Source organism: Nicotiana tabacum, chromosome 6 (genome assembly GCF_000715075.1).
Source record: "Nicotiana tabacum cultivar K326 chromosome 6, ASM71507v2, whole genome shotgun sequence".
In the NCBI taxonomy this organism is placed as follows: domain Eukaryota; kingdom Viridiplantae; phylum Streptophyta; class Magnoliopsida; order Solanales; family Solanaceae; genus Nicotiana; species Nicotiana tabacum.
This window is the reverse complement of record NC_134085.1, coordinates 87,119,128-87,146,050: the sequence shown is the minus strand read 5'-3', so window position 1 is coordinate 87,146,050 and position 26,923 is coordinate 87,119,128. Positions and strand designations below refer to the sequence as shown.

At 36.3% G+C, this 26,923-nt stretch overlaps 2 protein-coding genes across 4 annotated transcripts; one reads left to right on the top strand and one right to left on the bottom strand.

Annotated features, from left to right (window-relative positions):
• Positions 1 to 877: 877 nt before the first annotated feature.
• Positions 878 to 22,200, top strand: LOC107824859 (tRNA-specific adenosine deaminase TAD3-like). Of its 3 annotated transcripts, XM_075254908.1 has the most exons (12): positions 878 to 1,210; positions 1,448 to 1,714; positions 10,776 to 10,938; positions 11,047 to 11,098; positions 11,183 to 11,256; positions 11,636 to 11,754; positions 12,777 to 12,859; positions 12,976 to 13,075; positions 14,933 to 15,349; positions 15,582 to 15,685; positions 21,305 to 21,533; positions 21,896 to 22,200. In XM_075254908.1, the coding sequence occupies exons 3-11, from the start codon at positions 10,812 to 10,814 to the stop codon at positions 21,504 to 21,506; spliced, it is 1,278 nt and encodes a 425-aa protein (XP_075111009.1). In that variant the 5' UTR covers positions 878 to 1,210; positions 1,448 to 1,714; positions 10,776 to 10,811; the 3' UTR covers positions 21,507 to 21,533; positions 21,896 to 22,200. The 3 variants fall into 3 exon arrangements, with proteins under 3 accessions (XP_075111009.1, XP_075111011.1, XP_075111010.1); XM_075254910.1 differs by lacking the exon at positions 21,305 to 21,533 and having other exon boundaries at positions 21,896 to 22,187; XM_075254909.1 differs by lacking the exon at positions 1,448 to 1,714 and having other exon boundaries at positions 1,070 to 1,210.
• Positions 22,201 to 24,557: 2,357 nt separating this feature from the next.
• On the bottom strand, positions 24,558 to 26,379 carry LOC107763598 (phytolongin Phyl1.1). The gene is made up of 2 exons (XM_016582088.2): positions 26,082 to 26,379; positions 24,558 to 25,714 (listed from the first exon to the last, which is right to left on the bottom strand). The coding sequence occupies exon 2, from the start codon at positions 25,712 to 25,714 to the stop codon at positions 24,902 to 24,904; it is 813 nt and encodes a 270-aa protein (XP_016437574.1). The 5' UTR covers positions 26,082 to 26,379; the 3' UTR covers positions 24,558 to 24,901.
• Positions 26,380 to 26,923: the final 544 nt, after the last annotated feature.

Below are 26,923 nucleotides of genomic sequence, written 5' to 3'. Positions count from 1 at the left end.
ATTTTCAATCAATTGGAACAACACCTAATCCAAACAACTAACAAATTCAAAAAAAAAAAAATTCAAAAGCAAAGTTTTGAATGGTTTTCAATGGTGGACGTCTACTCTTCAATTTTCTTACATTGCAAGTAGCTGACACAAGAGGAGAAGTAGAAAATACATGGTCCCTTGAAGTATATGTAGAAGATGTGAGGAGAAGAGAGAGTGAAAGCAATGATTGTGAGAACACAGATTTAACTCCATAGCTTTTAGAAGCAATATGGTTGTAAGAACACAGATTTTGAATTTTCTAGTGCTTTTAAAATATGTACAATATGTGTTAGGTGAGGTAAAACTTAAAAAACATAAGCTATTTTTTATTATCGTGTGAACTCATGTGTATTTTCTTGTAATTCTTTCTTTATTAATTCGTTATGATCTTTTGGAATTGTTCCTTTTACTCCTACCCTCTTTTGTCGACTGAATCACTCGTTCCTCAACATTCTATTCAATATTCATACCACTACACATTTTTACAAATGGGGTGGGCCTAAAACGAGGTGCTTTACATATGCCGCACCAAGCCATAAGTCCCGAGTCACGGGGCATAAACCCGGTAAATATTTAATTTTTAATATTTTATATAATAATATAATTTATTAAATATTTATGAACATGTAAAATTACATAACAATAGAGAAAATATAAATATGTTCTAAAAACCCTTTACCAAAATTTTTACATGTTTATGTTGTAACTTTTAAGTTGTCTGGAGATTGTGATTATAGGTACAGTAATTAAGAGATAAAATTTAATAAAAATTACAGACAAAGAATGTATTAGCACAACTAGTTTGATAGTGGCTGCTATAATTACTGAAAATGTTTATGTTTGATTTTATTATCCAATCTGCAAGAAAATTGAAGCCAAATGACCAAAAGCTAGAACCTTTACGAAAATCTTGCTGATTGGGAATTTGAGCTTTGACATTTTACTCCAATTACTGAAAATGGGTTTCTTCGATTTTGTGATCCAATCTGCCAAAAAGTGAAGCCAAATGAGCAAAAGCTTGAACCTTTTGCGAAATCTTGCTGATTGAGAAATTGGGGTTTGTTTTCTCAGGCCAAATTCGCCGAGATATTCTTGCAGAGAAAACTGGAAGAAAACATGCGTGCAAGTTCTGAATTTGGCTGTTGAATTGGACGTTGAGTTCGTTGAAGTTGACCGCGAGGTTAGTCCAACTGATTTTCTCAAATTACTCTGTAATTGATACAGTTTTATTGAAGCTAAATAAATTAGAATACTCAAAAAAAGAATTTTGCTTAAGAGAGTAAATCATACTACTAGTACAATGTGATACACCCTTAAAGCCCCTCTTTTATGTTTATACAAGTTTCCTCTATTATAATTTTGGATATATGTTATACGCGTTGATACACTGTCAGTATAATTTAACCTATGATAACAGGTTTACTATAATCAGTACATAGAGATTAAACTGTTTGCAAAATTACAAGTTGCTTGCGATGAGGTCATCAGTGAATTAATGACCAAACGATCAAACTGCAAAATAATTGCCTCCAGTCATGTGAATGGTGGAAATCCTACAAAAGAGAGACTTTGTAATTTAATTACAAACCTGCAATCCACAGGAGCAGATATTATCAAATTAGTGATTGATGTAGCTTATATTACAGATGTTGCACCAGTTTTCCATATGCTTACACATTGTCAGGTATTTCTTTTCTTGCTTTAACTTGCACTTTTTCCTTGCAAAAACACATCCTCAACTTGATTTTAGCTTTACACCTATTGATATTCAAAGGTGGGTCCAAGATTTAATTTGAGGTGTTCAGTATTTATATTCTCACTACTTAATTTGTTGCAATTTTAGTGATCATTCACATATATATAGTTATCATCCGTGTAAAAGATACCGAGTTCTCTTGAACCCGTAGAAACTACATTGCATCCCCGCTGATGGTATACTTGTTCAATTCAACTTACTGACAAGAAGAGAAAAAAGGGGGTCTGCTTTAAAATCTTTCTAATGCAAACTGCGATTGTTATACTAAATTTTTCTGCGGTGAAGTGTTCATTAGAAAATACTCTCATATTCTTCCATATATATGACATACTTTTCTGAGTTGTTTTAACAAAGTGTTTTTCGAATTTACAACGTCAATTTCGACAAAACCATCCAAAATCTGCTCCAAATGATCTCAAATTTGAAACAAAGCATCCAAATACCAACACAAACAATCCTCAATCACCAATTTAATCGAACAACACCCAAAAAAAGTTCACCTTCTTCAACACTTTATAAGGTCCAACAATGAAGTTTTGAGATTTTTATAGTAAATCATCAAAGTTCGTGTCTGAACTAAAAAAGTTTAAGCACGAATTATCAACATTAAAATAAATTTAATAATAAATCATCTTTAACTTTTATTTTCCACCATCAAAGAATTTAAAGCTTTAAAAACTACTCTTTCTGTTCACTTTTACTTGTCTAGTATTCTAAAAATAGTTTTTCACTTTTACTTGTCACTTTTAGCATATACTAGTCTTAGAGTACGCGCTTTGCGCGTGTAGCTATATCAATGAGTATATAATTTTTAAAAATTACGTAAATATTATTAAATAATATATTTGAATTATTGAATAAAAATTAAAAAAATAATTTATTTATTTTTGCATTTGGGATTCGTGCCTTTACAATGATATAGAAAATAGAGATACTTTTTTAAACTCCTTCTTACTCGAATAACATCTTTTTCTCTTCATCGATGTTTTCGCATAATATTTAAAAATTATATTTAATTATTAGAAAAATAGTTAATTAAGTACATACATCTTAATTTAATAGTAAGAATATATAGTGTCCTCCCCTTAGAATTATAAGTTCAAACATATTTCATAAAAAAATTGTCGTAAACAAATATAAGCAAAGGACAATGTAATACTGTTATTTCTCCCCAAACAATATTTATGTTAAGACAATGTAATATTGCTATTTCTCCCAAACAATATAAGTAAATGATAATAGATCTTTGTGGTGTGGGCTTTACCTGGACCCCGCACGTATAGTGCACCGAGCTTTCTTTAATATTTATATTAAAGTCCTAAATATTAGGACTTCCTACATAATTTAACACAAGAAATATTTTATAACCAAATTAGTTGATTTCAAAGTACTGTATTACGATAATAACTAAATTACGATTTTGTCTAATGTGAAGTTTAATTTAAATGATAAAAAGGCGAACAATATTTCATTAAGGGCCTTCGTGCATTTAATATAGATAGATAGAACAATATGTAAGTTATTATGTATTCTAGAAATTAATCAATTTAGTAGTGTACTTGATTAATCTTCTCTTCTTTTTTTAACGTTTTAATTTAAAATCCTACAAATGATATGGAGATTAGACGTGGTAAAAAGAGAGTATTGTTTTTCCTTTTGAAACAAAAGTCTTTATTGTATTAAAATCACGTCTTCCTATTGCAAATAAAATTGTAATACAATCTAATAAGGAAAGATTAACAAATTAATTCTAGTTGATTTTAAAGTTCTAACTTTAGGAAAATTAGCATAAATGGTAATTGAATGTTTATTCCTAAATATTAGGAAGGCAACTGAAATTACAATTTTATCTAGTGTAAAGTCGATTTTTTAAGGGTAAAACAGTCGAACGATATTTCGCTAAGGGCCTTCGTGCTTTTAATATAGTATAGATAGAGAAAATAATTTCTTTTTTCCTGCTATACCTACAATCCTAATTACTCATTTTAAATTATTTTTTCAAATTCATTAAAAATATGTATCAATTAATATGAGTACCATGGTAAATTATGTACTTTATTTATTATTTCTTAAGAGATGTGCAAAGTTAGTAATATATAAGTAAAAGTGAACGGAAAGATAAAGAACTATGGTGTTCAAGCAAAAAAATAAAATAAAATCGCTGAGACCATAATAAATAGGACGTTCCGCCCAGGCCATTCCCTTTGGGGTCACGCCGTGCTATTTCTGGCCATACATTATACAAAATCCATATACCAACTTTCTTTTAAAAGAGTTTTAGAGCCCGTTTGGCTTAGCTGATTTAGAGTAGCTGATAAGCATTAGGTGCTAAAAAACACGTTTAAATGCTGAAGCTGATTTAAAAAATAAGTAGTTACGTGTTTGAATAAAAGTGCTGAAATTAATAATACGCAGCTGAAGAACTGGGTATACGAAGAGTTTTGTTTTAAAAAGAAGTATTTTAGGGATAGAATAGTAAATATTTTGGTCAAACCTAAAGTGCTTATAAGCTGAAATTTGATAAGTTGGGTAAGACCAACTTATGACTTTTGGCTTATTTTTGGCTTATAAGCACTTAAATTATAAGCATTTTTAATTTTACCAAACGCATAAATAAGCCAAAAAGTGCTTATAAGCCAGTTTGACCAGCTTATAAACTTAGCCAAACACCCTCTTAGTCTAAACACTACAAGTCACATTGTACTGTGTACATTGAACTCCAAAGTAATTTAAAGGTAAACCCAGAAACCTTCACTTTCTTTTTTGGGTACAATGAACCTCACTAGACACTAATAAAACTAATGAACCTCAAACCAAATAAAAAACCCTATACTGTTATGAATAGTTTGTATATTGGATGCTATATTGGATGCTACATTGGATGTTCATGTTGTGAATAACTTAAAGATTAAATCTCCTACTTTATGTCTACCATCTTTACTTTTTATGCCTATAAAAGGCCATGTAATTGTAATGGAAAGATACACTAAAGCGAAAGAAGAAAACACTTCTCCCTTCTTTCTATCTCTTTTTATTTACATTTTACTGCATTACTTTAATTTTATAACACGTTATCAGCACGAAGCTCTAATTTTATTCTTAACTCCCGCTAAGTTGAGCCATATTTTATTAAGTTGTGTATCATTATAATCATTTTATTTATGGCAGTACATATCATATGCTCACTGTTTGCAGATTACTTGTGCGCTTGGGCATCTTAAATAGTTTAAGTGCATTGCAGTGATAAAATAAGTATTTCCTTCCGTGCTCAACTCTTAGAGGACCTCAAAGTCATCAAACTAGCTATGCACTAATGTCATACTTATAATATTCATGGACTCCCTGGATCAAAACATATCTTTAAGGCATTTTGAAAAACTGTGAGAAATGAATTGACAAGCAATAATTTTATAGTTTAATTACTTTATGTTTATTAGGACATATAAATAATGTTAGTCACGTTCGATTCTATTAACACATATATATGAATAATATAAAGTGAAATGAAACAAGTATGTAATTTCTACTTTATGGCAAGAATAAAATGAAATAGTAGATTGTTAACATGATATAGCTCTATTTTTCATTTCTTTTACCTTAATCGTTTTGTTTTCATTAATTGTTTATTATTATAATTATTTCTCTAACTTATTCATCTTTTATGATAGTTTTCACTATGTCAAATTTATCAAAACTTGAATTTGTGGCACTTGACATCACCGGGAGGAACTATTTATCATGGGTCCTTAATGCTGAAATTCACTTTGACGCTAAAGGTCTTGAAAATACTATTATACAAGGAAATGAAACATCAAATCAGGATAAAGTGAAGACCATGATTTTCCTTTGTCATCATCTACATGAAGGGGGTTAAAAACTAAATATTTAACTGTAAAAGATCCACTTGAATTATGGATTAATTTGAAGGATCGGTGTGACCACCTAAAACTTACGGTATTACCGAAAGCTCGGTATGAGTGGATACATTTAAGGTTGCAAGACTTTAAAATCGTAAGTGAGTATAATTCTGCTATCTTTAAAGTAAGTTCTCTATTAAAATTATGTGGAGACACTATCACAAATGAGGACTTATTGGAAAAAATATTTTCTACTTTTCACGCTTCAAATGTGGTGCTACAACAACAATACCGTGAAAAAGGTTTTAAAAAATATTCCGAGTTAATCACATGCTTACTTGTGGTAGAGCAGAATAATACTCTATTAATGAAAAATCACGAAGACCGTCCTACTGGGTCAGCTCAATTTCCGGAAGTGAATGTTGTAGCAGCATATGATAAGTTTGAAAGAAAACAAAATAATTATCGTGGTCGTGGATATGGTCATAAACGTGGACGTGGCAGGGGGCGAAATAATTATCGTCATTATGGTGGAAATAAATTGGAGAACAATAAGGGTTCTCAAATTAATCATTCAAAAGGTAAAGCTAGTATGTGTCACCGATGTGGTATGAGAGGTCATTGGGCACGCATTTGTCGTACGCCAGAACATTTTGTCAAACTTTATCAAGTCTCCCTCAAGAAAAAAGAAAATAATGTGGAGGCATATTTGACCTTTCAAAATAATGATGATGAAACAGGTCCCTCAAACAAATATGATTCTAAGGCACAGCTTGCATATAAAGATGATGATTTTGAAGGCCTAACAAATATTACTCATTTAGAAGCTGGAGACTTCTTTGAGGATATTGACTGAAGAACTAATCATCTTACTGGGGAATGAAGCTATAAAAGTTGTTATTTTTATGTTTGCAACTACTTTATTTTTCTTGAGTGTATTTTCCTAACGCATCACGTGTTGCTAGTTTCTACATTCCTAATGTATTTCTTAATATTTTTTTTCTGCTTGTCTTTCATATTTCTTATGATGTATTATTTGTCTTTTTTTTATGAAGAATATAAAAATTCCCCAGTCTTCAATTGGACTCAAGATTAATAAAGATGATATATGTCTTCTGGATAGTGCTACAACACACACTATTTTAAAAAATAAGAGATATTTCTCTTATTTGGTAATGAAAGAAGCGAATGTTAATACAATATCCGGTAGTACAAGATTAATTGAAGGTTCTGGAAGAGCCAATTTATTACTACCAGGAGGAACAAATTTGGCTATTGATGAAGCACTATATTGTAGTAAATCTCAAAGAAACTTATTAAGTTTCAAAGATATTCGCCAAAATGGCTATCATATTGAGACTACAAATGATGAAAAGATTGAATATCTTTATATTACTACAATAATGTCCGGTAAGAAATATGTGCTTGAAATGTTACCTACTCTTTCCTCTGGCTTATACTACACAAGTATTAGCAGGATTGAAACACATGCCGTAGTAAACGAGAAGTTTGCTGATCAAGATAATTTTATTATTTGGCATGACCGGTTGGGCCATCCTGGTTCTAATATGATGCGTAAAATAATTGAGAATTCACATGAACATGCAATGAAGAATCAGAAGATTCTTTAATTTAAGGAATTCTCTTGTGCTGCATGTTCTCAAGGAAAATTAATTATTAGACCATCAACTATTAAAGTTAGGATGGAATCTCTTGCATTTCTAGAACGTATATAGGGTGATATATGTGGGCTCATTCACCCTTCATGTGGACCATTCAAATATTATATGATTTTGGTAGATGCATCTACAAGATGGTCACATGTGTGCTTACTATCAACTTGCAATATGGCATTTGCGAGATTGTTGGCTCAAATAATAAAGCTAAGAGCACAATTTCCAGATTATGCAATTAAGACAATTCATCTTGATAATGATGGTGAGTTTACATCCCAAGCGTTTAATGGTTATTGTATTTCAACTGGGATAACAATTGAGCATCCGGTTGCTCATATTCATACACAAAATGGTCTAGCAGAATCATTGATCAAACGCCTCCAATTAATTGCTAGACCAATGCTTATGAGAACAAGACTTCCCATTTCAGTATGGGGTCATGCTATTTTGCACGCAGTAGCACTTGTGCGGATAAGGCCCACAAGTTATCATAAAGTCTCCCCATTGCAATTGACTTTTGGTCAGGAACCAAATATTTCCCATCTTAGGATCTTTAGTTGTGCGATATATGTTCCAATTGCTCCACCACAACGCACAAAGATGGGTCCTCAAAGAAGGTTGGGGATATATGTTAGATTTGAATCTCCTTCTATTATAAAATATCTAGAGCCGATGATTGGAGATTTATTTACGGCAAGATTTTCTGATTGCCATTTTGATGAATCAGTATATCCAACATTAGGGGAGAAAATAAGCAGCTGAAAAAGAAGATAGATTGGAATGCATTATCACTGTCTCATTTAGATCCTCGAACAAATCAATGTGAACAAGAGGTTCAAAAGATTATTCATTTACAAAATATTGCAAATCAATTGCCAGATGCATTCACTGACCTACCAAGGGTGACTAAGTCACATATTCCAGCTGCTAATGCTCCAATTCGAGTTGATATCCCGGCAGGACAATTAATTAAAGCAAATGAGTCTAAGCCATGCTTGAAACGTGATAGACCAATCGGTTCTAAAGATAAAAATCCTCGAAGAAGAAAAGGAGTAAGTGATCAAAGTGAACATAACACAGATGTAGTGGCTCAAGAAGAGCCCCAAGACGTAACAAATGATAAGACCTTAGGGGAAGTCCAAGTACCTGAAAATAATGAGAATGAAGAGATATCAATAAGTTACGTCTCAACCGGGAAAAGATGGAACCGAAATAATATTGTTATCGATAACATTTTTGCTTATAATGTTGCTGTTGAAATAATGCAACAAGATGAGGATCTTGAACCAAATCTGTCAATGAATATAGACAGAGAAATGATTGGCCAAAATGGAAAGACGCTATCCAGGCAGAGTTAACTTCACTTGGAAAATGTGAAGTCTTCGGACCCATAGTTCGAACACGTGAAGGCATAAAGCCAGTAGGGTATAAATGGGGTTTTGTGCGAAAACGAAATGATAAAAATAAAGTCGTTAGATATAAAGCGCGACTTGTGGCACAAGGGTTTTTCGAAAGGCCTGAAATTGATTATATGGAGACATATTCTTCTGTAGTGGATGCTATCACCTTCAGGTATCTCATAAATATGGCAATGCAAAAAAAACTTGATATGCATCTAATGGATATTGTTATAGCCTATTTGTATGATCATTAGACAACGAAATTTTTATGAAAGTACCTGAGGGATTTAAAGTGCCAGAAGCATATAAAAGTTTTCGAGAAACTTGTTCAATAAAACTTCATAAATCTTTATACGGATTGAAACAATCAGGTCGTATGTGGTACAATCGCCTGAGTGAATACCTGTTGAAAGAAGGATACAAGAATGATCCAATTTGTCCTTGTGTCTTTATAAAAAGGTCTGGATCTGAATTTGTTATAATCGCCGTGTATGTTGATGATTTAAATATCATTGGAACTCCCGAGGAGCTTCCAAAAATAGTAGACTGTTTGAAGAAAGAATTTGAAATGAAAGAACTTGGAAGATAAAATTTTGTCTTGGTCTACAAGTTGAGTATATGAAAGATGGAATATTTGTCCATCAATCAACATACACCGAAAAGATTTTTAAGCGATTCTATATGGATAAAGCACATCCATTGAGTACCCCGATGGTTGTGAGATCACTTGATATAAAGAAAGATCCATTCCGACCTCATGAAAATGATGAAGAGCTTCTTGGTGCCGAAGTACCATATCTTAGTGCAATTGGGGCATTAATGTATCTTGCCAATAATTCCCAACCAAATATAGCTTTCTCAGTAAGCTTATTGGCAAGATTTAGTTCTTCGCCAACACAAAGACACTGGAATGGTATTAAACATATATTCAGGTACCTCCAAGGGACCATTGATATGGGTTTATTTTATTCAAATAAATCCAAGCCATCATTGATTGGTTATGCAGATGCATGATATTGTCTGATCCACACAAAGGTCGATCTCAGACAGGCTATTTATTTACAAGTGGAGGTACAACCATATCATGGCGTTCGACAAAACAAACTATGGTTGCTACTTCTTCAAATCATGCAGAGATAATAGCCATTCACGAAGCAAGTCGAGAATGCGTTTGGTTGAGATCTATAACTCAACACATTCAGCAAACATGTGGTCTTTCTTCGAAAGAGAATATTCCAACAATATTGTATGAAGACAATGCTGCATGCATAGCTCAATTGAAAGGAGGATATAAAAAAAATAGAACAAAAAACATTTCACCGAAATTATTTTTCACTCCTGATCTTCAGAAGAATGGTGAAATAGATGTACAACAAGTTCGTTCAAGCGATAATTTGGCTGATCTGTTCACTAAGGCATTACCAACCTCAGTATTTGAAAAGCTGATATATAAGATTGGAATGCGTCGTCTTCGAGACATTAAGTGATTTTTCATCAGGGGGAGTAACTACACGCTGCACTCTTTTCCTTAACCAAGGTTTTGTCCCACTGGGTTTTCCTGGTAAGGTTTTTAATGAGACAACAAGCAATGCATATTATAAATAACTATGTACATCCCAATATTTTTTTTTGTAAGTTCTTAATAAGGCACATTATCTTACATGGACATTCAAGGGGAGTGTTATGAATAGTTTATACATTGAATGCTAAACTGGATGCCCATGTTGTGAATATACTACTTTATGTCCATCATCTTTAGTTATTGCAATAGAAAGATACACCAAAGTGAAAGAAGAAAACACTTCTTCCTTCTTTCTATCTCTTCTTATTTACATTTTACTGCATTGCTTTTATTTTATAACATATACCCTATTATTCATGAACAGTCAATCAATAAATCAACTCAATTTCATCATATTTGAACCGAAACCTGTTATGTAAAAGATTTATTACTGTAATTCGCAAGTATTTCACAGTGTGTTCTTGTTGTGGAGAAAAAGAAAAAAGAAAAGAGAAATTATTTTTTCGTCAATCACGATATTGCCATTTTAAACAGTAACCACCGGCGCCGCCGACAGCCAGACCTCTTTTTATGAACAGAGCCACCGGCGGTACAGCGAGAAGAATGAAGAATAAGGATGAAGATACAGAGAGTGTATCTCCACAAATTATACACATACCTGAAAAGCCACCCTTTTTGCCTCACCTCCAACCCACTGGTTTTTTCACATTCTTCCATTTCCTTTTTTTCTTTTCTTATAGCAAATTGTAACGCTCCAATTTTGTTAATGCGCTAACTCCTCCTTTTTTTTCCTTTCTTCTTAAAGTGAAAGTTCATGCTGCTGTGATTGAACCTAAAGATGCCAATACTCTAGTCAGGTTTGTATTTCATGTCCTCCCCTTTTTTTTAGCTTATTAATTTTTTAGAGTCCTCAGAGAAAGTTTGCATTTTTCTTTAATCAGGAAGTTAAATCAAATTGCACCATTGGAAAATTTACGGCATGTGAAGCGCGTGCAAAAGAAGTGCATTGGTGAAGGTCATTTACTATCTCATTCTGAGCTTATTTACTGTTTATAGGCTGCTTATCACTAAAACTCCGAAAACTCTCCTCTATTCTGCATCTTATGTATTCTATTGTACCGTTTACCATGGTTGAATTTGTCAAGCTTATATCCTTTCAGACAATTAGCTAAATGAGGGATATGTTTTAGAGTAGTCCATTAAAGATATTAAGCTTATATTGCTTGCTGCTGGGTTTGCATTGTTATACTGAAGGAAGCGTAATAAGCTTCTGCATCTGTGTTTGGTTTTTCAAATACTAATTTTTTATGCCAGTGTAGATGGCTTCTCCTGTGGCCTAAAGACGGTGAATATATTGTGGTGACAGTAGGGTCTTTTTGTTTTTCATTTTACAGGAAAACTTCAATTATGTTTGCTTTTATCTACTGTTGAAAATGATGGCGAGGTGGATGCATTGCCATATGAGATTCTCGAGCTTGTCAAATCATACCAGTTGAGTACTTACATTACAAAAGTGGGTCATCCTTTTATCTTATAGTTCCAAAATTTAGTTGATGTTTGATATAAGTAGTTACATAACACCTTTGTCCTCTGACGACCTGAACAATGATTACATGATACTCGAGAGATGGCTAGAAAGCCTAGATATTACGCAGTTAGACTGCATTTCTCTAGTGAAACCAATGTGCTTAAGTGAACTAAAAATATAGTCTGATCTTATATTCTCGTGGCATATCAAATTTGCTAGTTTGCCTCTGTGTAATTCTAGAAAAAATTGAATATTTAGCACTAGCTCCATTTCTGTATGTGACGCACTTTAATTTTTCAAGTTCCAATATGTTCATGTTTTTGGGATATCTGACTTGCTCATTGAAAATGGACCCTTGTGTTTGTGATTTAACACGATATAATAGTTTTTCGGAAGTAAGATATAGAGATTCACACAACTAGGAAATTAAAATGCAAGGGATTGATGAAAGTTGAAAATTGTTTCCAAATATTGGCAAATTCTTAGAAATTGTGGTAAAATAGACAATCTTTGTCTAGAAAGCAAGTGGCGTGGGTTAAAATGAGGACATTGTAGCATTTGTGGAATTGAGTCATCAAGCTCCATTGGTCTAATGTTTTCAAACAGGTAGTTGGTCTGAAGTTCTCTTTCAATTTGTTTTTCAAGTTCATGAAATTTCTAATATCAGTATTGGTATTGATTAGTCATGTGGAAATTTAGTTTCCTCTAAACAGGAAGACTTCATTTTTTACCGATGGATAAATTTATCTGATATTTTGCAAAACTCTTCAACATGTTGCTTTATTCATATCTTTTGTACTGACAGGAGTGGGTCTAAAGTGTTCATAGTTACAACAAAGGGAAGAAATACTCTAGATTCTTTGCTTATATAATGTGTAAACACTACTTTTATGTTGGTTTTTCGTTGTTCCAATTTACTTGTTGCTTGTTATCCTTTATCTTAAATGTATTATGTTCCTTTAGCTGCAAAAACTCTATATTTCTGCATTTAAATCAGCTTTTTGCAGGTATGCAAATATGCTGCAACATCAAAAGAAGAATGGGATGAACAGTGCAAGCTCTGGCCTACTTCCTATCATCCGCCAACCTAGTAAGTGTTGAAAGAAAAAGGCAGGAGAATTCTGCCTATGTGTGCATCTCCTAGGGCAGTAGGGCGAGCTTAATTTGCAGCTGACCTGACCTTTTTTCTTTCTCCCCCAATTACAGCAACATCAGTGGCATAACTGGATTTACTGAAGAGGAGTCACAATCAGTTTTCAATTTCATGAGGCATGCCATTGATTTGGCAACATCTTGTGTTGGTCAGGTAACTATTTACCATTTTCTCCAATTGTCTGGGAAGTCTGTCTTATTCTACTTGTTCCTACATTTTTTCCGATACATATGTTGGTGTCTATTCTCCGTCTACCCAAGACCCAAAAGAAAAAAAGAAAAAGACAAATAGATTCAGGGTCCTTTTGTTTGGATTGGATCAGTGCCTTTAATCCCAATTAGTGTTTTCCAATTGATTAAAAGAAATCATATTTTAGAGCTATTTAGCAGCTATTACTTAATTAAAGCGATTATCTTCCTTATAAAAAAAACCAATCATCTTAATTTTACCAATAAAAAAGTGATTATCTTAATCAAATTTCTAATGATCACTTTTTTAGACAACCAGAAATAGTTTTAATTGTTCAAGACAAATAGACCATGTGGTTTATATTTCTAATTTCCTTATGCATTGTTGATTCTACTGTTCTACCAACTACTTCATTTAGAAGAAAATTTCAAGCATAAATGAATTGAAGCAGTGGCAATGTTTATATCTGAAAATGAGAATGATGAATGCTTTGTTTGGCAACTAGGAAAGTGAAGAGAAGAACAAAGTCTTGAGTATCCCGAAAGGCTCCGGATGTTTAGGTACTAGAACACAATTCGGAACTAGGAAAGGGAAGAGAAAAGGAGAGAGGATTATAAAGTTTTCTTTACCCTTGTTTGATTTAGCTATAGAAAGAGGGAAGGAAGAGGTGAGATAAATAAGTTTCCTCTTTGCACCACTAGTTATCCTCTCTCTCTTTTTATTTTCCATCTTGCTGTTCTCCCTTCTCTTCTGCAAATTTTACATAGTTTTGTATACTTCGTACGAAGATTTTCATGAAGGTAAATTTATTACTCAATCATGTTTATATTTGTGATATTAGGCTTCAATAGGAAGTATTTTGGTCCTCCGGATCAGCTGGACTAGAAGTTTTTCGCCTCTTGAGTTGCTTTTATATTATTGTGCTCCTCGTTAAATAAAAGAAATGGACTTACTGAACTTGCTGTAGGAGGGAGTTTGGCCTTGTCTAGAGTGTAGATGAAGGCATTACCCTACTTCATCTCACATTCAATACTTTTGGGTTTTGAATGTTTACGAAAAAGTGTTTCATGCAACGTGAATCCTTGCTCTCGTGCGCCTACGGTCATGTCCCTCTTTTGCTCGAGGGGGTTTCCCTGCTGAGGGGAAGTTATACCACCCTGTCAAACTTATGTTTGTGAGACCGCCTCAAGAGGATGATTTTGAACTGGCAGGGAGCTAAAAGAAAATCTTGTCACATACTTTGGGACAGATGTGAAAGTTTTAGTTTATCTTGACATAAGTATGCAGCTATCCTTCGCCCCCAGAGATTTGGTCTTGTGGTAAGAGCACAACGCGTGATGTGTGGATTAGGTACATGTCACGGATTTGAACCCTGCCACAAACAGAAGCCTGATATTTAAGTAGAGAAGGGTAGAGGGGCCGGCCCATCTAGCGAGTTTCGGCCCACCTAGCGAGTTTCGGCCCACACACCATTGGCCTTCGGGAATTTCTCGGTTATAAAAAAAGCATGCAGTTATCCTTCCAAGTTTCGATGTACTGTATGAGTTTGCAGGTGATAGTTATTAATATGTGGTTAACCCTTCTACCTCTGTAATCTTTTAGTTTTCACCCAGCCATAGGCTGATGGTTTCTGATTGTATGGCTGATGTCTGATTGTGGCAGTGTATATTTTTGCCATTTTTCTATTATTCGGTCCTTAATAACTGTGAAGGCTATGTTTATATTGTTTCAGTCATTTAGAAAGGAAGTATATCTGTAGTATGCTCTTGTAAATATGTCTCAGACATGCAGTATTTACTTTTGCTTGAACTTTCTCTGCAGGTGGTCAATGCTGCTGTTATTGTAGATCCTTCAACTAAGCAGGTGATTGCAAGTGCTTGTGACGGGGTAATATCCTCAGCAAGTCCTGCAAATGAGGTCAGCAAGGAAGGTAGCTGCTCTGACTATCCCGAAAACCTCAATTCCTCTAACTTGGAAAACCAGCAAACATCACTTTTGGACAGTTCAATTGGTGAATTTGAACGTGTAATTAGTAATGTTGCTTGTCTACATCCTTGGCGATGGGCTGTGCAATCGTTAAGTCCAAGCTGTGGTTGCTGGCATCCTTTGCGTCATGCCGCTATTGTAGCTATCGAGCATTCTTCTGCCAGAGATAGACAACTTTTTCCTGATTACAAACTTAATGGGGAGGACTCTATCAAGGAGGATTGCACACTGTCTCCTTCGAAAAGACAGAAGGTAAGTCCAACAGATTTAAGCTACATGCCTTTTATCCTTTATGTCTTTGTTATATCACTTCAATAATATGTTGACTGCTTGATTCCCAGCAGCTCTGTCTGCTAAATTCATCCTTTGTCATCACTTCAATAATTTCCTGTTTTTCATTTCCAAAACATAAAAAAAAATTCTCTCTTTTGAATCACACATGTCAACTTTTTGATGAACAATATATCATAATATGCCTTTTCAGATCATGGACTCTGACTTCCAAAGTAATGACCGTAGTTCTGAATCAGTCAGACCTTATCTATGCACTGGATGTGACATTTACCTGGCTTGGGAGCCATGTGCAATGTAAGTTCATATGATTTAACTGCTGTTTTACTAATTTTTTTTTCTTGCTTAGCTTCAATTGGGTAGTTCCACCCATCAAAGGTCTGTGCTTGTTGAATTCTGCGGTGAGCTGTTGGTTGGTGGTAGCTTTGGTTAAATTCTTAATTGAGAGATTATGCCAGTCATTCCAGAAGATTATAGAGGTGCCAGACAGAGAATGAAGGACAAACACGTGGGCTCACTCAGATAAAGGGGGGGGGGAGGGGTTAGGTTTGGGAAAACACACCAAAAGCAGAGAGTAGAGTTTTACCCTGAAACAAGAAAATAGTATCTTTCTACCATAGAGGAAGTAGGTCCAATCAATATTTTTCAGGATAAGGCGTCTTCCTTGAGCATTCATGGGGAGTATCATACGGAAATTTGATCAAAACCTAATATCAGATGACATTCTGGAAGTTAGCATACAAGTTCATATTTGTAGATGTGAGAATGCACGGGAGAAAATATTATTGATATTATTCTCTTATGTTAAACACAATACAATGAGCCATATATATATATATATATATATATATATATATATATATATATATATATATATATATATATATATATATACATACATAACATGTCCTACTCCTAATACATATGGGATTAGGGTTATTTACTCCTATTTACATAACTATTCTAACACTCCCCCTCAAGCTGGTGCATATAAATCATACGTACCGAGCTTGTTACATATGTAGTTAATACGAGGACCAGTGATGGACTTGGTGAAAATATCTGCAAGTTGATCATTCGACTTCACAAACTTTGTAGCAATATCTCCCGAGAGTATCTTTTCTCTGACAAAGTGACAGTCAATCTCAATGTGTTTAGTTCTCTCATGGAACACTGGATTTGACGCAATATGAAGAGCAACTTGATTATCACACACAAGTCTCATCTGACTAATCTCACCAAATTTCAACTCCTTGAGCAACTGTTTGATCCAATTTAGCTCATATGTCGCCATAGCCATCGCTCGATATTCTGCTTCTGCACTAGACTGAGCAACCACATTCTGTTTCTTGCTCTTCCAGGACACCAAATTTCCTCCTACTAAGACACAATATCCAGGCGTAGAACGCCTATCAGAAGGTGATCCTGCCCAATCAGCATCTGAGTATCCAACGATCTGCTCATGGCCTCGATCCTCAAACAATAAACCTTTGCCTGGAGCTGATTTTATATACCGAAGAATACGAACAACTGCATCCCAATGACTATCACACGGAGAATCCATAAACTGACTCACAACATTCACAGAAAAGGAAATGTTAGGTCTTTTCACTGTAAGGTAATTTAATTTACCAACCGTCTATATCTTGCAGGATCGCTAAGAGGCTCCCCCTGTCCTGGCAGAAGTTTAGAATTCGGATCCATCAGAGTGTCAACAGGTCTACAACCTCTCATTCTTGTCTCCTCAAGAATATCTAAGGCATACTTTCGTTGTGAGATCACAATACCCGAGCTAGACTGAGCGACCTCAAGACCCAAAAAATACTTTAGTTTGCCCAGATCGTTAGTCTGAAAGTGTTGAAAGAGATGTTGCTTCAATTTAGTAATACCATCCTGGTCATTGCCGGTAATAACAATGTCGTCAACATAGACCACCAGATAAATACAGAGACTCGAAGTAGAATACCGATAGAATATAGAGTGATCAGCTTCACTCTGAATCATGCCAAATTCCTGGATAACTGTGCTGAACTTATCAAACCAGGCTCGAGGAGACTGCTTTAGACCACAAGCGACATACAAGGCCACGAGACTCCCCCTGAGCAACAAACCCAGGTGGTTGCTCCATATAAACTTCATCCACAAGGTCACCGTGTAAAAAAGCATTCTTAATGTCCAACTGATAGAGGGGCCAATGGCGAACAACAACCATGGATAGAAAAAGGCGGACTGATGCTATCTTAGCCACGGGAGAGAAGGTATCACTGTAATCGAGCCCAAATATCTGAGTATATCCCTTGGCAACAAGACGAGCCTTAAGACAATCAACCTTACCATTCAGACCAACCTTGACTGCATACACCCAACGACAACCAACAGTAGATTTACCTGAAGGAAGAGGGACGAGCTCCCAAGTACCACTCGTATGTAAAGCAGACATCTCGTCAATCATAACCTGTCGTCATCCTGGATGAGGCAATGCTTCACCTGTAGACTTAGGGATGGAAACAGAGGATAAAGAAGATAGAAAAGCATAATAGGGTGATGACAAACGATGATAACTCAAACTGACATAATGGGGATTAGGATTAAGGGTGATCCGTATACCTTTCCGAAGTGCAATCGGTGTACTAGGAAGAGACAAGTCCGTAGGAGGAGCAGGGTCAGGTGCAAGACGTGAATCAGCTAGGCCTGATGCTCGGTGCAGACGACGATGATATGTCAAAAGTGGTGTTCCTGTGGCAAGGAGTCAAGGAGGAGCCACACTAGACTCGCCAACGGTTGGAATGGGTAAGACTTCTGTAGCGGAAGGTGAATGAGGAGCTATAGTAGACTCGGGTAAGACCTCTGTGGCGGAAGGTGAAGGAGGAGCTATAGTAGACTCCTTAAATGTTGGTATAGGTAAGACCTCAGATATATCAAGGTGGTCAGAATGGTCAGAAGAGGTAAAGAAAGGTTTTCCACGCCTAACTAAATGAAAGAAAGTAAGAGAGAGAGTGGATAGACTCAAAAAATGTGACGTCAGAGGACATAAAGTACTTACGAAGATCAGGTGAGTAACAACGATATCCCTTCTGAACACGAGAATAACCAAAGAAGACACACTTGAGAGCACGAGGAGCTCACTTATCTTTCCCAGGGGCTAAGTTATGAACGAAACAAGTGCTCCCAAAAACACGAGGGGGAACAGAGTATAATGGTGATTGGGGAAACAATACTACATAAGGTATCTGATTCTGGATGGGAGAGGAAGGCATCCGATTAACTAAATAACAAGCTGTGAGAACTGCATCGCCCCAAAAACGCAACGGAACATGAGATTCAATGAGAAGTGTGCGAGCAGTCTCAATGATGTGCCTATTCTCTCTCTGCAACCCCATTTTGCTGAGGGGTATAAGGACAAGAGGTCTGATGAATAATTCCTTGAGAAGTCATAAACTGCTGAAATTGAGAGGATAAATATTCTAAGGCATTATCACTGCGAAAAGTGCAAATAGAAACACCAAATTGATTTTTAATTTTAGCACAAAAATTCTGGTATATAGAAAATAACTCAGAACGATCTTTCGTTAAGAAAATCCAAGTACATCTTGAATGATCATCAATGAAACTAACAAAATAACGAAATCCTAAGGTTGAACTGACTCTACTAGGACCCCATATATCAGAATGAACTAAAGAAAACAGACTCTGCATGACTCTCAATACTACGAGGAAAGGAGGCTCGGGTATGTTTCGCGAGCTGACATGACTCACACTCTAATGTAGATAAACTAGACAAACTAGGCACCATCTTCTGAAGCTTGGATAAGCTTGGATGTCCTAAACATCTGTGAATTAGGTCCGGAGTATCTGTAACTAGACATGCCTTAGGAGGAATTGAGTGAGTTAAGGTAGTAAAGGCCTTCTGATTCAAGTCCTGTTCCAATCGTCTGCCCGGTACTGCGGTCCTGCATAATAAAGGAATCATCAATAAATATATACCACAATGGAGGGCACGAGTCAAACGACTAACAGATGCAAGATTAAAAGGACAGACAGGGACATAGAGAACGAAATCTAGAGTGACAGAGGGTAGGAGATTCGCTTGCCCAACTCCTTTTGCTTTGGTTTGAGACCCATTGGCTAAAGTAACAGTGGGAAGAGACTGTGAATACGCAATATTTGACAAAAGTGATTTATTACCAGAGATATGATCAGAAGCGGCTAAGTCCACAACCCATTATCCAAGAGTACTAGACTGGGAAACACAAGCAAAAGAATTACCAGCAACAGAAGTATCAGTCTGAGCAACATAGGCTATTTGTGGAGATGTCTGCTTACTTGCTCGATACTGAAGGAACTCATTATACTCCCCTTCAGATAAGAAAAACCCTGGTTACCTGTAGTCTCAGTCGGAGCAACATAAGCATTTTTGGGTGGGCAACCATGTAAAGAATAGCACACGTCACGAGTGTGTCCAAATTTATGACAATAAGAGCACTTGGGTCTAGATATTCCAAAACGATCTCCTCCTCGTCTATTCTCCATAGTATGAGATGTCCGATTGTCCACTGACTGGGATACGAGGACAGATGAGTCAAGTGTTTGTGATGAGCTCACTGGGGGACTTGGTGCTGCAGCAAGGCGAAGTAATCGAGAGAATAATTCATCAACTGTGGGGACAGTCGGACTAGCCAAAATCTGGTCACGTACTGAATCAAGGTCATTAGGGAGTCCAGCGAGTGTAAGAACTAGAAACATCTTCTGTCGTTGCTCTTGTTGCTTTTCAATACTAGCAGAAACTGGCATCAATGTCTCAAATTCTTCCATGACTGCCTGTACTTGTCCCAAGTAAGTAGACATATCCAATTCCTGTTTCTTCAAGCTTGTCATTCGCGATATTACATCATAGAAACGAGATATGTCATTAGTGTATAAATTACGAGCCTTTTCCCAAACTAAATAACATGTCTGGAATGGACGGAACAAGGGCATCAACTTGGAATCAATATATCGCCACAGGATACTACATAACTGAGCATCGACCTTCTCCCATAGTGTTTTGGCCTTTTCATCACCTTCGCTAGCCTTTTTTGTTAAATGATCTTGAACTCCTTGACCTTTACACCACAACTCGACAGACGAAGCCCAAGCTAAGTAGTTTGAACCTCCCATTAAAGGTTCTGAGGTAATCATAACACTGGAATTGCCAGAACCCGAGTTTTTAGACCCGAAAGCATCTACTCCCAAAGACATCGTGAAAACTCGCTGAAACAAATGAAGGAAACATTGTTTTTGCCGGGAAATTAATGTAGCTGCCGGAAAAAATCAGTGTAGATGCCGGAAAAAACTCAAAGTGGTCGGAATCAAACGAAAACAGGATGGGTAGAGCCGGAATTAGTAGCCGGCCCAACTGTTCTGAAGATCCGCCGTCAAAAAATGGCCGTAAAGGGCTCCACGCGTCGGCGCATGAAGCAGATCTCGTTGGAAAAAAAATCCTCCGGGCGGCGCGTGGCGGCGCGTGAGAGGTTGTCTGCCGGAGGTGTTTGATGGGGTTTGGTCGTCGATGGTTGGGGGATGTTGTGGTGGTGTTGGTTTTTGCACAACACCGATGGAAATTGATTTTTTTTCGAAAACAACCCTAAAAGGTCGCCGGAATTGATGCACGGCGACTGTTTTGGGTGAGTTTTCTTTCCCGGATGTTTTTTCACTGCTGCTCTGATACCATGTGAGAATGCAGGGGAGAAAATATTATTGATATTATTCTCTTATGTTAAACACTATACAATGAGCCCTATATATATATATATACATAACATGTCCTACTCCTAATACATATGGGATTAAGGTTATTTACTCCTATTTACATAACTATTCTAAAAGTAGATATTTAACTGATCTCAACTTCACTATCCTGTTGTCTTGCTGTATTAGGTGCGCAATGGCTCTTGTCCATCAAAGAGTTAGACGGATATTTTTTTCCTTCCCAAATTCCAATGCTGGTGCACTAGGAAGTGTTCACAGATTGCAAGGGGAGAGGAGCTTGAATCACCATTATGCTGTTTTCAGGGTTGTTTTGCCTGAGGAGGTGCTCAGGAATAAAGTTGTAGATGCAAAAATTGCTGGGTGTGGTTGAAGCAAGCACTAATCAGCTTTTGAAGAGGTTAGGTCTTTGAGACTTGGTTAAGTCGGATAATAGTTAATTTGGATACTTCTCCTTGATACATGTACATTCAGTCTCCTTTCTGACGTATAAGTACTAAAAGTGTTAGTATTAACTAGAGCTTTAAGTGTTAAATTTGTAATCCTTTAAATAGGGAGCTGCCCATTTCATTAGCCACAAAATAGCCCCCAAAAAAGAACAAAAGGAATGAAAATATGTTGGTTGGCATGCTCCTTTAAGCAACTTCAGATATCTATGTATTTGAACTCTGGATTGCTTTTTACTGTGGGTCTCCATGATACCCTTTATAAGCCATAGGCTGTTATTTTATGTGTACTTAAGCTACCTTTCTGCTCTCTCAGGTTCACAATTCAAGTTACGCTGACAACTAAATATTTGCCTAGTTGCTGATGATCTGTTCCCCTTATTGGGTATTATGCCAAGTTCGCAATACGCATCAGGATGGACAAGCTAAGTCTTGGAATTGGACAGCTGTTTTAACTATTCTTTATTTCATATTTACAGAGCTGGTGTAGCTTGAGTTTGTAATCTTTCCGAGAAAACTGTAACATTAATGTGCATTAGTACTATATCACTCTGTATCCTCGTTGCCAACTAGAGAGATGAAAGAAAAAGGATTATTTATTTTGACAAGGTCTGGAGATCATTGATTTGTCATGCAAATGGTTACTTTGAGATAATTCCTGTAAATGACGAATGCCAAAACCATCACCTGACAGCAAATCAATGTTGCCTAGCATCATCGGATGACTTTTTTTTGAAGCTTTTGTCAATTAATTAGTTTATATTAAGAATATCGCGAATTACAATAAGCAATGGTATCGCAAGGTGAACAATCAACCACATTCTGATAGTTGCTGAAAGAGAGATATAATGGACAATACATTTAATCCTTAGTCGCAGTTCCCCTTAATAGGACAACAAAGGAGATGGATATGATACTCTGGCTATTAATCATTTCCATTACAAGCACATAATTGATACTCTCTAGCTTTCATTGGATTATCTCGTAACAAATTTTCCTTAAAGCACAACTGGTAACCCTTGAATAACATCATGTCAACGCAGGTCCTGGATGTAGAGTATGGTCAGTGGTTTTGAAATACAACTTTCTCTAAGAGACAGGTGTTGGATTTCATGTACTGCCCCATCACTGTATTATTAGCCCAAAATAATTGCAGTGAACCTATGAGGTATTGCAGTGACAAATGGACAAAGACATCAGTCTAACCATGAATACTACTCTTATTCACAGGAGCAAAATTAACAATATGTGAGTGCACAACAAGTTCAAGCTTGGATCTTAAAAAAGGTGAAAAGCCTAGGGATGTTTTCTTACAGAAGAAAACCTACAGTTTCAAAGAAAGAACCAGGCAACACACAAGTCAACACAAGAAGCGCGTGCTCATTTTGGCATTAATTTCTACTGAGAATTAATGCTAAGATTTTCATCCTCCTTCAAGATTAATGCAACATTTCTTCGATAGAAGATCCCCTCAGTACATGCCGATCATTCAAAATAATAGAAGCAGCAGAAACAGCTGTGGCCATCTAGACAAATCAAATATCAAGCCCAGTAACCAGGCGCCAAAACTTTCTCCATTAATCAAGATAACATTCTGTGCAACTCACGTTTTATTCACAGTTAAAGTACGGGAAGACTAATCCAGCATTGAAATTTTAAACTATGCCTCTGTTACAAGAACTATGGGCGACAACCTGAATAGAGCTTCAACGGGGAGAGAGAGAATCTAGTCCAAACCAACCCTTGTATGTGTATCCAAATATATAGGATGTCGACGAACTCAAATAAGAAGTTCTTATCCCTTTAGATCATAGAGCTTCAGGATTTGGGGGGGGGGGGGGAGTTGGTTTGCATCGACCACACTTAAAGACAATGATATCTAGAAAGATGACTAACCACCAAGGCCCTTCTTGGACAGCATTATATAAATGAAGAATCACAAGTTAAGGAGATAGAGGAGCAACAGATTACCCAAAATAGGTCCAAGGCTTCAAGCTGTTGGTAATTATTGATAAAGATCAGTCTATTCAGAAACAAACTATTGCTTATACCTTTAACAATAGTTCAGAAAGAGAGGGTGAGGGGAGTGTGTGAGCTCAGTACAATGCAATATAAGCAGTCAGATTAAAAGGTATTACAAAATACTACCATAATAAACTCCAGTTTCTGGCCTGACTAAAGCAAATAACAGAATGTTGAAAACGAACACACTTCCCCATCTAAAACTCAGCAGATTGATTCTCATATTTTAGATATCAAAAGAGTAGCTCAAGTAAGTTCAAAATTGTTCGCCTAACTACTAACATTCAATCTTCATTTTCCTAGATACCAACGGGTAAAATTACTTTCATTCTACCAGGAAAAGTTTCACTAGGCTCAACCAAACGAATCCTGTGTGCTTATAGATTTCCTACAGCAAATTATACTGATGCAATTTGCTTCTTATTCCTCTGCCGTCAGTAACACATTCAAGGTTTTTATGAAAGAAACATTTTTGTTTTGCTCCATTGAATATCTAACAACAACCAAAAAATGCAGCTTGATAAGTACTAAAAAAAAAGGTCAAACTTATTGGGTACTGTAATTATGCTCTCCATGTTGTTTCTTCTCCTTTAAACCGACAATATTTCCATTTGATTTGTTCTTTCTATATGGTCATCATTGATATATTGATGTTACTCTACTACTGGAATCGGTTATTTTCTCCGAACCCCATCATTAAGGAAGGCCTGCCGCACTATTTGCATACTCAATTTTGGCAAGTTCCTTATAGTCCTTCGCACGGCAGGGCAAAGCGCCTCCCTCAACCACTAAAAAGGAAAATTTACCCTCCAAGAGTAAAATAGAAAAGAAAGGAAAATTTTCAGAAAGCCCAGAAGAGACATTGTAGAAAAGTAGATGCAGCTTGCACGGCAGAGCAGACAAATGCTGTATTGTATTTTACTTCAGAGTATGTATGACAGAAAGGCAAGGGAGATGATAAAAACATGTTTTGTGCACATAAAAGCAGGGAGTTCTAAATATACAAAAACACTAACTGAAAAAACAAAAGCTTCAAAATAATCACAGGAAGCACACTACTTTCGGTTCTGGCAAGAAAGTTGGAGCTGCAAGCACGGACTATATTAGCCAAACAAGAACCTCCAGATATGCTGTAGCGCACTATATCCTATATCCATAAACAAGAGATCACTGTACAATAAGTTCCTATATAAAGTGCAAAGAAATTTATACTCGGACATACGCATAGAAGCTGTGAAATTCATTATCCATCTTCTTCAATAATGTGGCTGGAGTAGTTTCAAAACTTTGAACAATGACCTCAGCGAAGGCACTTTGTACCTCGACATATAACTAACCAAATCACAAATAGCACAACACATACTGCAGCATCAATGGCAAGAACAATCCGTACTTGGCGACACCACCTCCTTTGGAAGTTTTGAGAGCCTGATCTAGTCCTCACCAAGCCAAACTCCTTTTGTACCATAGGTGGAGGAAGAACTCCTGCACCTTGATTATTTGGATCAGTAACTCCTGAATCAACCTTAGCTCGTTCCGTAGATTTCCGGTGCTCCTCCAACTCAATACCTCTCATTGCAATTGCATGATCCTTCATTTTCTTCTTGTCTTGTCTACTAGGCTTGGCCAACAAAGGGGCTCTTGTCGAAGATCCACTCCCCTCAATTTGTCCATTGGCATTGTTGCCACCGTGCTGTGGAGGAGTATCTGCTGGCCATCCAGATACATGCTCCAACGAAGTAATCAAGTGTCGAATAACAGGAACTAGTTGTTCTTGTACACAAAGTGAGTTCAAATTCGACATACTCCGGCCAGAACCCTTTCTAGCCACCTTTCTGAATTCGTACCTCAATTGCTCTAGAAACCGAAGAACTTCACCGTTACCAAGACCCTCATCCGCAATAGCAAAATAAACATACCCCTCTTCCATCAAAAACCCAAAAGTCCTTTTAGCCATGGTCTGAAAATACCACTTATGATAAGAAGGTGTTTTTTCCAAGCACAGTCCAGCCAAGTTCTCAATCTCATCATCTCCTCCACCAATATAAGAATACAGAATTCGACCCCCTTTTGATACTGAGCAATAGTATACTGCCTTTTGGATTTGATCCATCTAGACAACAGACAAAATCTAATAATTTTGACTCAGCTAAAATATCTTCCAAAATAAACAGTGGACTAGTAAAAAGCTCAAATTATGGAGAGCAGAATCTAAGCAATCCAGATTTGGCAGATAAAGTGGGCAAGAAAGTCTTCAACCAAAAAGGCAAAAACCAGAAATTCATCAGCAAGGAAATCGAACACATCAAAGAAATACCAAAACATGCCCTCTGCTAAGTTCTCAAAATCAAGAATGAAGTCCCTCATATCTCATTAATTAAAGGAGATTCCAAACACTATAATTGCAAAAAATTACATGGAAGTTTGTGGGCCAAGCATAAAAATCCAAGATTTTTACTTACTAAGAAGACAGAATTTACCTGTTTGAGGTTCTTAAGGTCCTGGACCTTCTTAGAATAGCAGACACAGAAGCAGACCAAGTCAATATATGTAGGATATGGTTTTGTTTTGTTTAAGGAATATTAGTGTTTAATCGTGTAATTAAGGATGATGATGATGATCACAGTTTGACCCAGTTCTATGTCAACACTTTGACCAAAAGTTTTAAAAACAACAAAAGTACTAGTTGATCTACAAGTGCACCATTTTTGATTGGGCATTCTCACAACCACCGGTGGGATTCTTTTGATGAGTTAATATCTAGGGTTTTATGTGTTTGGTTTTGAAATTTATTGTATATTCATACGAGAGTAAATTAAGTAATATAAGTTGAAGTGAAATAGGCAAACACAAAATGAAATTAAACATGAAAAAATCTTATGTAATGGACTCGGATGAAATTTTACAAGAGAATAAAAAAAATTGCGCGTACAAAATGCAAAAACAAGTCTGCAAGCATACAAGCAAAATTTGTAAGTTCAAATCACTCTGTAACCTATTCGAAATTCACCCGAGCACTCGAGGCTCCAAACCAAACATGCACACAAGTCTTAAATATCATACGAACTTGCTAGTGCGATCAAATCGCCAAAATAACATCTAGAACTACAGATTTAGCACCAAAACACATGAAATTCCTAAGAAGACTTTGAAATTCCTTCCTAAGGCTGTATTGTGGTCCGGGCCAAACGGGCCTAAACAGGCTGGGCCAAACGGGTCTGGGCTTTAGGCGGGCCGGGCTGAGGCGGTCCCGGGCCAAACGGTCCCAATGTGTGGAACCGGCCCACGGTGGTCCTAAGCCCACATGGTCCTGGGCTAAATG